General features: G+C 37.1%; 2 protein-coding genes across 2 annotated transcripts in view; both read right to left on the bottom strand.

The window, feature by feature from the left end:
• MMP16 (matrix metallopeptidase 16) overlaps positions 1-14,671 on the bottom strand; it is a 379,265-nt gene that overhangs the window by 73,601 nt on the left and 290,993 nt on the right. The window lies entirely within an intron of this gene.
• LOC122450975 (E3 ubiquitin-protein ligase RNF138-like) lies at positions 4,830-9,693 on the bottom strand. The gene is made up of 2 exons (XM_043483345.1): positions 7,449-9,693; positions 4,830-7,396 (listed from the first exon to the last, which is right to left on the bottom strand). Exons 1-2 carry the CDS (start codon positions 8,112-8,114, stop codon positions 7,328-7,330), a joined length of 735 nt encoding a protein of 244 aa, XP_043339280.1. The 5' UTR covers positions 8,115-9,693; the 3' UTR covers positions 4,830-7,327.

The following is a 14,671-nucleotide window of genomic DNA, read 5'->3' as shown; positions in this document are numbered from 1 at the left end:
ACAACAGAAAGGGAAAGACTAGAGATCTCTTCAAGAAAATTAGAGATACCAAGGGAACATTTCATGCAAAGATGCGCTCAATAAAGGACAGAAATGGTAGGAACCTAACAGAAGCAGAGATATTAAGAAGAGGTGGCAAGAATACACAGAAGAACCGTACAAAAAAGATCTTCATGACCCAGATAATCACGATGGTGTGATCACTCACCTAGAGCCAGACATCCTGGAATGTGAAGTCAAGTGGGCCTTAGGAAGCATCACTACAAACAAAGCTTGTGGAGCTGATGGAATTCCAGCTGAGCTATTTCAAATCCTGAAAGATGATGCTGTGAAAGTGCTGCACTCAATATGTCAGCAAATTTGGAAAACTCAGCAGTGGCCACAGAACTGGAAAAGGTCAGTTTTCATTCCAATACCAAAGAAAGGCAATGCTGAAGAATGCTCAAACTACCGCACAATTGCACTCATTTCACATGCTAGTAAAGTAATGCTTAAAATTCTCCAAGCCAGGCTTCAGCAATACATGAACCGTGAACTTCCAGATGTTCAAGCTGGTTTTAGAAACGGCAGAGGAACCAAAGATCAAATTGCCAACATCCACTGGATCATTGAAAAAGCAAGAGCTTTCCAGAAAAACATCTATTTCTGCTTTATTGACTATGCCAAAGCCTTTGACTGTGTGGATCACAATAAACTGTGGAAAATTCTGAAAGAGATGGGAATATCAGACCACCTGACCTGCCTCTTGAGAAACCTATATGCAGGTCAGGAAGCAACAGTTAGAACTGGACATGGAACAACAGACTGCTTCCAAATAGGAAAAGGAGTACATCAAGGCTGTATATTGTCACCCTGCTGATTTAACTTATATGCAGAGTACATCATGAGAAACACTGGGCTGGAGGAAGCACAAGCCTGAATCAAGATTGCCGGGAGAAATATCAATAACCTCAGATATGCAGATGACACCACCCTCATGGCAGAAAGTGAAGAAGAACTAAAGAGCCTCTTGATGAAAGTGAAAGAGGAGTGTGAAAAAGTTGGCTTCAAGCTCAACATTCAGAAAACCAAGATCATGGCATCTGGTCCCATCACTTCATGGCAAATAGATGGGAAACAGTGGAAACAGCGGCAGACTTTATTTTCTTGCCCTCCAAAATCACTGCAGATGGTGACTGCAGCCATGAAATTAAGATGCTTACTCCTTGGAAGGAAAGTATGACCAACCTAGATAGCATATTAAAAAGCAGAGACATTACCTTGCCAACAAAGGTCCATCTAGTCAAGGCTATGGTTTTTCCAGTGGTCATGTATGGATGTGAGACTTGGACTGTGAAGAAAGCTGAGCACAGAAGAATTGATGCTTTTGAACTGTGGTGTTGGAGAAGACTCTTGAGAGTCCCTTGGACTGCAAGGAGATCCAACCCGTCCATCCTAAGGGAGTTCCGTCCTGGGTGTTCATTGGAAGGGCTGATGCTGAAGCTGAAACTCCAATACTTTGGCCACCTGATGTGAAGAGTTGACTCACTGGAAAAGACCCTGATGCTGGGAGGGATTGGGGGCAGGAGGAGAAGGGGACGACAGAGGATGAGATGGTTGGATGGCATCATCAACTCGATGGACATGGGTTTGCATGGACTCCGGGAGTTGGTGATGGATAAGGAGGCCTGGCTTGCTGCGGTTCATGGGGTTGCAAAGAGTCGGACACGACTGAGTGACTTAACTGAACTGAGCTGAACATCATCTATTTCATATGCATATATATATATATATATATATATATAGGTGTGTGTGTATATATATTCTGTGTGTATTGTATGTGTGTGTGTGCACATGCTAAGTCACTTAATTATGTCCGACTCTTTGCAATCCTATGGACTGTATCCTGCTAGGCTCCTCTGGCCAGGGTATTCTCTAGGCATGAATACTGGAGTGGGTTGTCATGCACTCCTCCAGGGGATCTTCCCCACCCACAGATCGAACCTGCATCTCCTGCGGCGCCGGCATTGCAGGCAGATTACTCACCACTGAGCCACCAGGGAAGCCCATGTGTGTATATGACATCATCTGTACTCATTAATCTATTGATGAGCACTTAGGCTGCTTTCAAATCTTGGCTATTTTAAATAATACTGCAACAAACATAAGGGTGTACACATCATTTTGAATGAGTGTTTTGCTTTCTTCAGATAAATATGCAATAGTGAAATGCTGAAATACATGGTAGAAATATGTGGCAGTCCTATTTTTAACTTTTTAGAGAACCTCAAAGCTATTTTCTATATTGGTTGTAGCAATTTACATTCTTTCCAACAATGTGCAGAAGTTCTCTTTTCTCTACAACCTCACCAACATTTATTTGTTGCTTTTTGATAACAGACATTCTGATAGATGTGAAGTGATATCTCACTGAGGTTTTGATGATGTTGAACATATTTTCATGTATCAACTGGCTAACTGTATTTCTTCTTCAGAAAAATGTCTCTTCAGTTCCTCTGCTCATTTTTAATCAGCTTATTTTGACGTTGAGTTGCATGAGTTCATTGACTATTTTGGATATTAACCACTGATCAGATATGTCATTTGCAAATATATTCTCCCATTTAGTAGGTTGACTTTTTTTGTGTTTATAGTTTTCTTTGCTATGGAAAAGCTTTTTAAATTGATGTAGTCCCATTTGTTTATTTTTGCTTTTGTTTCCTTTGCACAAGGACATATATCAAATATATATATATATATATATATATATATGTGTGTGTGTGTGTGTATATACTGCTGAGACCAATGTAAAAAAAAAAAAATAATGCCTATGCTTAGGAGTTCCATGTCTTACATTTAAGTCTTTCATCTATTTTGATGTTTTGCTTGTTTGCTTTGCTTTGTTTTGTATATGGTATGATAAAGTAGCCCAGTTTAATTATTTTGAATTTAGTTGTCCAGTTTCCCAACAGCATCTATTGAAGAGGCTACTTTTCCCACTGTATGCCATTGCTTTTTGGGGTCATAGGTAAATTGGTCAGGGAAGCATGGGCTCATCTCTGGGCCCTTTATCCTGTCTCACTGATCTTTGCATTGAGTGAGTACCACACTGTTTTGATTAGTGTTCAGTTCAGTTCAATCGCTCAGTCGTGTCCGACTCTTTGCGACCCCATGCGATGCAGCACGCCAGGCCTCCCTGTCCATCACCAACTCCCGGAGTTTACTCAAACCCATGTCCATAGAGTCGGTGATGCCATCCAACCATCTCATCCTCTGTCATCCCCTTCTACTAGGAAGTTTGTTACATCTAGCCTTGTTCTTCTTTCTCAAGGTTGTACTGGCTATTTAAAACCTTCTGTGACTACATATAACTTTTAGAATTATTTATCCTAGTTCTACAAAACTTGCTATTGGAATTTTTATAGGTATTGCACTGAACCTGTAGATTGGCTTGGGTGATATGTCCACTTTAATAGCATTAATTCTTCCAATCCATGAGCACAGTGTATCTTTCTGTAGGTTTGTGTCAAAATCAACTTATCAGTGTCTTATACCTTTCTGAGTAAAAGTCTTTTAACACCCTCAGTTAGATTTATTCTGTGGTGTGTTATTTTTTATGCAATTTCAAAAGCAAATTGTTAAACTCTCTGATAGTTTGTTGCTAATGTATAGAAATGGAACATTTATGTATATTAACTCTTACCACAACTTTCCTGAGTTTATTTATGAGTTCTGATGGTTTTTGGTATCTTTAGGATGTTCTGTATATTGTACCATGTCATCTGCAAACAGTGGCAGTTTTATATTTTTCTTTCCATTTTAGATTTCTACTAGTTACTTTCCTTGTGCAATTGCTGTGGCTAGGGCTTCCACTACTATGTTGGATAAAAGTGATGAGAATGGGCATCCATTTCTTGTCTCTTTTCTTAGAGGAGATGTTCTTAGCTTTTCACCATTGTTTATGTTACCTGTAGGCTTGTCATTTAAGACCTTTATTATATTGAGGTATAGTCCCTCTATATCACATTCTTGCAAGTGCTTTTTTGTAAATGGGTGTTTAACTTTATCACAAGCCTTTTCTTCATCTATTGAGACGATCACATAATTTTTATCCTTGAATTTGTTAATGTGAGATGTTTCAATGATTGACCTGCATATATTGAACCATCCTTGCATCACTGGGTAAATTCTACTTGAATAGGGTGTATGATCTTTTTAATGTATTGTCAAATTAAGTTTGCTGATATTTGGTCAAAAATGTTTGTATTTATGTTCTTTATTGATATTGACCAATAGTTACCTTTTTTTCCCCCCTATCTTTTGGTGATGTCTTTGTCTAGTTTTGCTTTCAGCATTCATTGAGTTCTTATGAATGAGTTCACTGAAGATTCTGTTCTCTTTGAATGAGTTGTTAAGCATTCCTTCCTCTTAAATTTTTTTGAGTAGTTTGAGAAGAATAGGTTTTAATCCTTCTCTAGATGTTTGGTAGAATTCACCAGTAAAGCATTCTGTTCCTAAACTTTATTTTTTAAGTTCTGATTCAACTTCATTACTGGTAATTGGTCTGTTCATATTCTCTATTTCTTCTAGATTTCATCTACAGGATATTGTGCATTTCTAGGATTTTATCCATATCAATCAGGTTGTCAATTTTGTTGGTGTATAACTGCTTGTAGTAATCTCTTATGATCCTTTATATTTCTGTGGTTTCAGCTGAAACTTCTCTTTCATTTTTTATTTCATTTATTTTGAGACCTCTCTCTCTTTTTTCTTAGACCTGCCAAAAAGTTTACTAATTTTGTTTATCTTTTCAAAGAAAATAGCTCTTAGTTTCTTTGATCTTCTCTCTCTCTCTCTTTTTTTTTAAACAATTTCTATTTATTCCTGCTTGATCTTATTATTTATTCCCTTCTACTGAGTTTTGTTGTTGTTGTTGTTGATGATGATCTTTTTCTAATTCTTCGGGTGTATGGATACGTTGTTTATGTGAGATTTTTCTTGTTTCCTGAGATAGGTTTTTATCACTGTAAACTTCCCTCTTAGAAATGCTTGCTTTTTGTGAGTCCCATAGATTTCTACTGGTCATCTTTTTTCTACCTTGAGAAGCCCATTTCTTGTAGAGCCATTTTAGTGGTGCTAAACTCTTTTATTTTCAGTTTGTCTATAAAGCTATTAATTGCTTCTTCAAATTTGAGCAATAGCCTGAGTAGATAATTCTTTTAAATATACTGTGCCACTCTTTCTGGCCTGCAAATTCTCCACTGAAATGTCAACTGATTATCTTATGGGAGTTCTCTGGTATGTGCCTAGTAGCTTTCCCCTTGTTGCCTTTAATATTCTCTCCTTGTCTTCAATTTTTGCCATTTTAGTTATGTCTATTGTAGACCTCTTTGAGTTGATCTTGTTTGGAAATTTCTGAGCTTCCTAGACCTAGCTGGCTCTTTCCTTTCCCAAGTTAGGGAAAGTTTTCATCTATTATGTCTTTCTATAAGTTTTCTGTTTCTTTGTGCCTCTCTTCTCCTTTTGGGAACACTATAATGTGAGTATTAGTTTCAGTTGATATTATACCAGAGATATCTTAAAACATCTTAATAATTTTTTTTTTTTTTCTGTTCAGCATGGGTGATTTCCATTACTATGTCTTCCAGCTCACTGATCCATTCCTTTGTAATATCTAATCTGCTTAACTCCTTCAAGTGTGTTTATTTCAGTTATTATATTCCTCAGCTATTTGATTCTTTTTTATATTTTCTAATCCTGTTAAGCTTCTCTGCGTCTTCTCTCTCTTCATTCATTATTTTCATTGAGCATATTTTTTTTTCCGTTTCAAAATTAACATTTTTATTAAATCAAGTTAAAAAAACATTCACTGTAGAAAAGTCAACAAGGGTTTTAACAAAACCAAAATATACCTTTTTATACAACATATGTATATATTAGCAGCAAACTACTTCTGAGATTTTATGTTCTTTTAGTTATTTAATTTAAAGAAAGCATAAACAATTGTATTAGTATGGAATGTCAGCTAATCCACTCTTCAGCTTTTTTCTGCGATTTGGGCTGTCTAGTACAAGTTATTTTATGACTTTCATTAATGAATACTAAGAATGAACTCAATTTTGACTAAAATGTAGTGAAACAGAGTGGCTGGTAGGATCCATCTCACTACTATAGTCCCGCATTATCTTTAAGATAACAAATGAGCACCATACAAACATATAATTGTGTAGGTGTGTAAACTCAATTTTTAAGGTGTCAGAGTAGCCAAGTAGACAACTTAGCATTTGACTGTTACTTTAAAAATTTTGGTAACATACAAAATTTTAATCAACTCAGATAAACACATCAACCCCATATTACTTGTCCCTTTTAAAAATCTTAATAGAAATTCTGCATATAACCAGACGAATTGCATGCTTACATGTGTATATACACATACAAAAGTGCATGTATATATACATACACATCTTGAGCTTTGAACAAATTTCTAAATTGAGACGAAGTCAAACCTCTCATTTAAATATATATAGAGAATGTAATATCACCAACTGCAAGTTTCTAATTAAAGGTTCATCATAGCTAACCAGCAATTCTGTTATTGAAAATTCTGAGGCCAAAGAGCTGTAATTCAGCTTACTGTACTTGAGGCTTACAAATTAGTCAGCCAAACAAACAAGATTTGACATTACCAACTGTTCACCAAAGAAATCAATTTTTCTCTTGATATTTCCTTCTAGCAGCAAAAAGGAAATATCTATACAATGAGCTTTTGCTTTTCAAAGAGTTATTAAAGAAATCTCACTAGTCTTCAAAAATACTAAACATTATATAAATACAATTTTCTTATAGTTGAATTCTTTAGCTAGAATCTGTATTTAAAAAAGTTTCCTTTGGATTGTTTCATTTAGCACTTCAAGTCTCCATTTGCAACTCAAATAACTGGCTCAGTTTTGTTAGGTTTATATTAATCACATCATTCAGAATTTGGTACTGTGTTACCTGTGTACAATAATGTCAATGGGAGGAACTGCACCAAATTTCAAAAGCAAGGAAAAATTCAAGAATATGTAATGCAAAAAAGATAAGTACAATAGGGATTCTCTTTTCACTATTAATGAAATATAATCCTTTTAATGTTTATAAAGATAATGTCCTAAGTTTTATCTTTTAACTTATCAAAAGAATTAAGTTTTTACATGGCCCACCTTTATTTTTCAATTAAACTAAAACAATAGACTGAATTACTTTTATTAATATACACATCAAGTTATTGAAATGGTGACTCCATGTAGTTTTCTCCTTAAAGATGGCACTTGCAGGTACAAAGATGCAGAGGTTTCTACAGCCTTCAGATGTTTACTTGAAAAGATTCTTCAACAGCAGTTCGATACTGGGTTTCCTCATCTAGCTGAAGATTCTGGACAATTCCATGGACAGAGGAGTCTGGTGGGCTACAGTCCATGGGGCACAAATTCTCCATAATCAAACTGATGTCTGTGATTTAGATGACTAACAAAATTTCTAGTAACCTGGCTAGGATCTCCCCAAGGAAGAGACACAGAAATAGGACACGTCACAGGAACTATCTGAAATAGGTGGTTACTGTTACAATGATCCAGTAAACGCTGTCTGGTAAAATTTGATTCTTGACACAAGGGACCCTTAAAGGTAGGCTGCCCAGAAGAACTTGTGTTCCCTTGGTAAGTTTCTGTGTTATCAGATGCAGATGTTTCACTCCTGTTACTGTTCCCTGCTGAATCTTGAGAGATCTGAAAGTTTGGAATGATAGAAGAAACACCATATTCATCTTGATACTTCTTACAAGATTTGTAACGATGTCTCATGCGATAGAATTTAATCTGTTTTGCACAGCATCTGCAGCCACCAGAAAATGTCCTCATGATATTTTCAAGGTCTAAGGCCCGTTCAGGACATGCTCTCTCTCTTCTAGTCACACTTCCACGACAGAGGGGACAATGTATTCCACTTTCTCTCACTGCAGTCAGGAAACACTTTCTACAGAAAACGTGCTGACAGGCCGCAGTCCGCACGGGCGTTTTGAGCACCTCCTGACAGACGGGGCAGTAGAAATCATCTTCGGTGTAGGACGTGGCCGCGGAGAGCTCCTCGGCCATGGTGGGGGACGAAGGATGAAGGCGATGGCGGCGGCAGCGGCCGAGGTGGCGGTGGCGGCCAGGGGCCTGACTCCCTGAGCGAACCCGAAGGGGGCGGGGAATCCTTCATTGAGCATATTTATGATTAGTAGCTTAAGCTCCTTATCCAGGAGAATCTTTATCTCTATTTCCACTAGCTCTTCTCTGCTTTTATCTAGTTTTTTTTTTTGGAATATGTTCTTCTATTGTCTCATTTTGTCTAATTTTCTGTTTTTATTTCCATGTATTAGATTCTTTGTTAATATTTCCTAATCTTGGAAACATGGGCCTGTGATGGAGATGTCCTATAGGGCCTTAAGCACACTCTTCTCTGTGAGTACAGAGGTCACCAGAGCTACATACTCTAGGAATGCCCCTTATGTGGGTGGCATGGGTCCTTCTGTTGTAGGAAGGGCAGTGTTATGGCTCATCAGTAAGTGTAACTAACTCCTAACTCAGCTGGCTACCAGGCTCTACTTTATACCGACAGTCAGTGACTGATGGGTAAGCTGGATCCTGGTGCAGCTGTCTGCCTAGTCTGAGGAGTCTCGGGGTTGGCATTTGTCCACGGTTGCTGGTGCTGGGTTCTGGCATGACTGGCAGTAAGGTCCAGGGCTGGAACCAGCCTTTTGTGGGTGCAACTGAGTCCTTGGACACTATTAGTTGAGGCCTGTTCCTCACACTGCTGATTGCTCAATTCAGGGGATCCTGTGATTGGTACTAACTGGCGGGTGGGTTGGTGAGCTCCAAAAGTTTATAGGCTAAAGGGTGGTGGTGGTGGTGGTTTAGTCACTCAGTCGTGTCCACCCTTGTGACCCCACGACCTGTGCCTGCCAGGCTCCTCTGCCCATGGAATTTTCCAGGGAAGAATATTAGAGTGGGTTGCCATTTCCTTCTCCAGAGGATCTTCTTGACCCAGGAATCGAACCCAGGTCTCCTGCATTGCAGGCAGATTCTTTACCAACTGAGCTATGAGCTACTGGCTAAAGGGAGGATTCCAAAACTGTTTATCAGCACCAGTGTCCTCATGGTGGAATGGGTTCTCCAAGTGGCTGTAGCCTGTATCTGTATCTCCAGCAGGAGTCCCAGTTGTCTCCTACCCCTAACGGAGACTCCAAGATCAGCAGCATGTGGCTTCCACCCGGAATCTTTTCAAATCACTGCCTCTATACTAGTTGTTAGAGTGTGTGAGATTTTGTGTGTATTCTTTAAGGGCAGAGTTGGTTTCCTATGGCCATTTGCCTCTCTCATGTGCAACACACATTTACTCTTGGAATTGGATATTCTGGGGGCTCATATTTCCATTGAAGGACCCCCAGACCTTGGAGCCAAATGTGGGGCTCCAAATTCCATTGCTCCTTGGGGGAAAACCCCTGCAATTGTGATTATTCTCCCATGTGGGGGTTGCCTACCTGGACGTGTTGGTCTTGACTCTATTGCATCGCCACCCATCATACCCATATTGCTGTGGTTTGTTCCTTAGCGCTTTCAGCTCAGTCGCTCAGTCACGTCCAACTCTCTGCGACCCCATGAACCGCAGCACACCAGGCCTCCCTGTCCATCACAAACTCCCGGAGTTTACTCAAACTCATGTCCATCAAGTCGGTGATGCCATCCAGCCATCTCATCTTCTGTCGTCCCCTTCTCCTCTGCCCCCAATCCCTCCCAGCATCAGGGTCTTTTCCAATGAGTCAACTCTTCGCATGAGGTGGCCACAGTATTGGAATTTCAGCTTCAATATCAGTCCTTCCAATGAACACCCAGGACTGATCTCCTTTAGGATGGACTGGTTGGATCTTCTTGCAGTCCAAGGGACTCTCAAGAGTCTTCTCCAACACCACAGTTCAAAAGCATCAATTTTTTGGTGCTCAGCTTTCTTCACCACCCAACTCTCACATCCATACATGACTACTGGAAAACCATAGCCTTGACTAGATGGACCTTTGCTGGCAAAGTAATGTCTCTGCTTTTTAATATGCTGTCTAGGTTGGTCATAACTTTCCTTCCAAGGAGTAAGTGTCTTTTAATTTCATGGCTGCAATCACCATCTGCCATGATTCTGGAGCCCCAAAAAATAAAGTCTGACACTGTTTCTACTGTTTCCCCATCTATTTGCCATGAAGTGATGGGACCAGATGCCATGATCTTAGTTTTCTGAATGTTGAGCTTGAAGCAACTTTTTCACACTCCTCTTTCACTTTCATCAAGAGGCTTTTTAGTTCCTCTTCACTTTCTGACATAAGGGTGGTGTCATCTGCATATCTGAGGTTATTGATATTTCTCCTGGCAATCTTGATTCTAACTTGTGCTTCCTCCAGCCCAGCCTTTCTCATGATGTACTCTGCATATAAGTTAAATAAGCAGGGTGACAATATACAGCCTTGACATACTCCTTTTCCTATTTGGAACCCAGTCTGTTGTTCCATGTCCAGTTCTAACTGTTGCTTCCTGACCTGCATATAGGTTTCTCAAGAGGCAGGTCAGGTGGTCTGGTATTCCCATCTCTTTCAGAATTTTCCACAGTTTATTGTGATCCACACAGTCAAAGGCTTTGGCATAGTCAATAAAGCAGAAATAGATGTTTTTCTGGAACTCTCTTGCTTTTTCGATAGCTGCTGAAAATCTTTTCTTCAGGTTGTTCTCACTGATATTTGGTCTGTAAATAGTTGTAGTTTTGGTGTGCTCATGGAAAAAGGTGAGCTCAGAGTCTTCACACTCTACCATCCTACGCACACCTCTCAAAGGCATATTTCAAAAGGTTTTGCCTCCCTATATTTCTTAAAATTGTATGACTTCACCATTATTTAGCATACCACAGCCTTCAAAACTATTTAGTTTTTCCTGTGCAACTACACTTTGAACTCTTAAATGTTTGCTGCTGCTGCAGCTAAGTCGCTTAAATGTATAAGCAACATGATAACAACAATTCTACTCAGAATTCCATCATTTCTGCTCATAATTCCATCATTCTAAGATTTGCCTAACAAAGTTTTTCTATAATTTCTATGCCTTATAAACACACATACTTCAAATGTTACAATTCATGATGCATAAAATCTTCTGTTTTACTATTTTATTTGTATTTACATTATAATCTTCTCATTATTTCATATATTCACCTTAATTGATCCTTAAGTCATTGCATTCCGTTCCATTGAGTTGATGTACTATTAATTGCTACACAATTAGCATATTACTGAATAATTTGGGCTGCTTGCAAACTTTTTTTCCTATTGGCAAGAAAGTTGTAATAAATGTCATTGTTCATTTTAGACTTACTTCATTGTTTCTGGATGAATTGCCATGTATGGGATTACTAATTTGGAATCTATGCACATTTTCCTATTTATTTTAAGAAATACTAATGCTGCAGTTTAAACCTGAAATCTTTTTTTTTCAGTCTTACTCATAATTATGTAAACAAACACCATATGATGCATTGAAACTTTAAAGTATCATAAGAAGTATACATAGAAGAATGAACAAAACACCCAAGAAAGAACCTCCCTCATGAAGATTAAGTGCACAGAAGACAGACTTAAAGGTAAAAACGTTATTCATTTAATAAGTATGTATTGGATGCTACCTATGGGCTAGGTACTGCTAATTAATTTTAATCCTATGAGTTACGCTATTTTTTATGTGAAGAAAATTATTTTTTTATTATATTCTAAATGCTTATTAGAAAGGCTACATTTCAGCTCCCCCCCTGTTTTGTGGTTCAGAACATTTTTTTAAATATTGTTAATAGCTGTAATTTTTTCCTCTTGACTTTCATGGAATTTTTCAATAGATTGTCAAATAATTTACAAATAATGCGAGTTTTGACTTCTACTTTGCTTTCAATATTTATACACATTAAGATTGCCTTGCAAAAGATAAAATAAACAAGAGTTTTAAGAAATTTTGAAATGCTGGCTCAGTGTTTAAATTAGTTCACATAATCTACAAAGTAAACTAATAATCACAACATTGCTAGCTGAAAGTTTAAAAAGGGAATGGAAGGATTAAATCTTCATTTTTGCTTTACAAAATATGAGGTCAAAAGTGGTATTTTAGTCATAAATGGCAAGTATGAAGGAAAACAATTGGAAGAATCACTATTTTCATAACTTCTAAAATTAATACACCCTACCTTTATGTGCAATATAAATCTTGAACTAAATTTACGTTAAGGTTAAAGTGATATGAACTTTATGATGAATATGAGCACTTTCCGCATAAAAATATAAACATAACGATACAGATTATGACAAACATGGAACAAGAAAATATTTATCTTTGATATTGAAATTATTTAGATTACTAATAAGTGCAGAATAGGAAGATTCATGTTGTTATGGAGTGAAATGATTTTTCAGATTAACTCACAATATATTTTCAGAAAATGTTTTTGCATGACTATTACAGAATTGCCCTATTTATACTGCAAATTTATAATATAATAAAATGTGCATGATAAAATATATTTTAGTCTCCAAAATATGCACTGTAAGTATATATTAAATGTTCTATTTTATATTATTAATAAACATAGTTTTACTGAATCTAAACAAGTATCCACAATGTTTATGGTTACCCCCAAATAAAAGTGCCTAAGGAGGAAATTGAAAATTCAAGTGGCTGTAAATCTATTCTCCTGAATTCTTATATATGTGCCCCAACAGTTTAAGTAGAAAATGTCTATAAAAATTTAAGTATTTCAAGGAGTAAATTTTAAATTTAAATCATTTTAAAATTAAATAATAATATTAAGTAATAAATACAGATATTTTAAAAATCAATTAATACTGACATTAAAATGAAGTATAACACATAATTTAATTACTTCCTAAAATGTCTACCTAAAACTTTTGAAAGACTGTGATTTTGTGCTACAAGGAAATTTTAATTAATTCTCTGCCGGAACTGCGATGCTTTCCAAGGCACGGGCCCCTCTCTTGGGGCGAGCCCATTTCAGGGAGCCCTGCCCTTCACAAAGAAAAGAGAACTCCACCAGCTTCTCCGGGATTATTCTCTGCCTATACTATCTTGGCAATTGCTCCCTTTGTTTTTATGTGAATCTAGCCCCAATTACAAAGTACTATAATATCAAGTAATACTTCCTGGCAGTACAGAATTAAACTCTGACTCAGAGTAATTTTAGATTATTCTATTCTGTAAAATTTCTCTAAGTATTTTTTGTTTGTAAAACATTTTCTGGATTCTCTACTAACAGAATATTTTAAGTCATTTTACAGAGTAATATAAACAACAACGATAATGAACTCTTGTACCTTTCCCTTATATCTTAAGAATTAGAACCATTTTTTTTACCTTGATTCAACTAAAAGTTACTTTTTAAAATAATTTCAAATATCATGAGAATTTGAGTTAATAAGTACAATAAGTAATTAAAAATGCTGAGTCTGTCTCTTTACATAATAGCTACCATTTCCTGAGCTTACTACAAACGTATGGTGGAATTTATTAGCCATTGTGGAAGGTAAGTTATTTAACAATTATTTATTGTCTACGATGTTCAGAGTACTATGCAATTCAACAACAAACAGAAGAGTAGACAGAGTCCTTGCTTGGAGCCTGCGACAAGAAACATCTGGCTCCAAGTCTGTCTCTAATGTCTAGAGATAAGAGTTTAAGTATTCTTCTACAGTGACATAAACAGTAACACATCACTGGGCAGTGGGAATGAGGGACACTGTTGAGAGCTGGGAGAGAATTCATCCAACTTTAAAAGATAAATCTATTTGTTGTGCTCAAAAAATGGCACAGAATTTATATAACTCACAATAAACCTTTCTGTCTTTCTACAAATATCATTCCCTTTCATATATCTGACTCCATGTGGACCTACATAACAGCAGACTGTTTGGACAGGACTATAGATTGGAGATTGTATTCTGACTTTTACAAATTGCAGCAGAAACCTAGAAGATGATGTGAATATTTGTTATTTGATAGGGAAAGACCTGCAAAGACAAGAAGGCCTGGCAAGTTCAAGAAACAGCAGGGAGGCAAGAGTGGCTGGCATTGAGTAAGTAGAAGTGATCTGAGTATAAAACGGAGGTGAGATCAGAGAGGAAGAGGGAAGTGGAATGATCATGGAGCCTTGTGAGCAACTGAAGGACATTTGTTTTACTCCACCAACTCCACTGAGGTATATTGACAAAGAAAAATTATATGTATTGAAGGTGCATGACTTAATGATTTGATATAAGTATACATTGTGAAATGATTATCTAAAATCTAACTAATAAACATATCTATCACCTCAATATAGTTATCAGTTTGTGTGTGTGTGGTAAGAACACTTGAGATCTACTTTCCTAGCCAATTTCAAGTCAATGATGCATTATTAACTGTAGTTACCATGGTAATCCATCTTATAATTGAATACATCAGTTATACATCTTATAATTGAAATGCATCTTATAAACGAGTTTTCCCTTGATAAACATCCCCCATTTCTCCACAACCCCAGCCCCTGGTAGCCACCACTCTTCTCTCTGTTACTGTAAGCTTAACTATTTTAGATTCTA

Source organism: Cervus canadensis, chromosome 12, assembly GCF_019320065.1.
Source record: "Cervus canadensis isolate Bull #8, Minnesota chromosome 12, ASM1932006v1, whole genome shotgun sequence".
NCBI classification, from domain to species: Eukaryota; Metazoa; Chordata; class Mammalia; order Artiodactyla; family Cervidae; genus Cervus; species Cervus canadensis.
The sequence above is the reverse complement of the archived record's forward strand: the minus strand, read 5'-3'. Positions and strand labels throughout refer to the sequence as shown.

Coding starts and splice junctions, on each gene's coding strand:
- LOC122450975 (XM_043483345.1), bottom strand. CDS start 8,114: ATGGCCGAGGAGCTCTCCGCGGCCACGTCCTACACCGAAGATGATTTC. Junction 7,397..7,448: donor AGTTTGATTATGGAGAATTT/GTGCCCCATGGA, acceptor GGAATTGTCCAG/AATCTTCAGCTAGATGAGGA.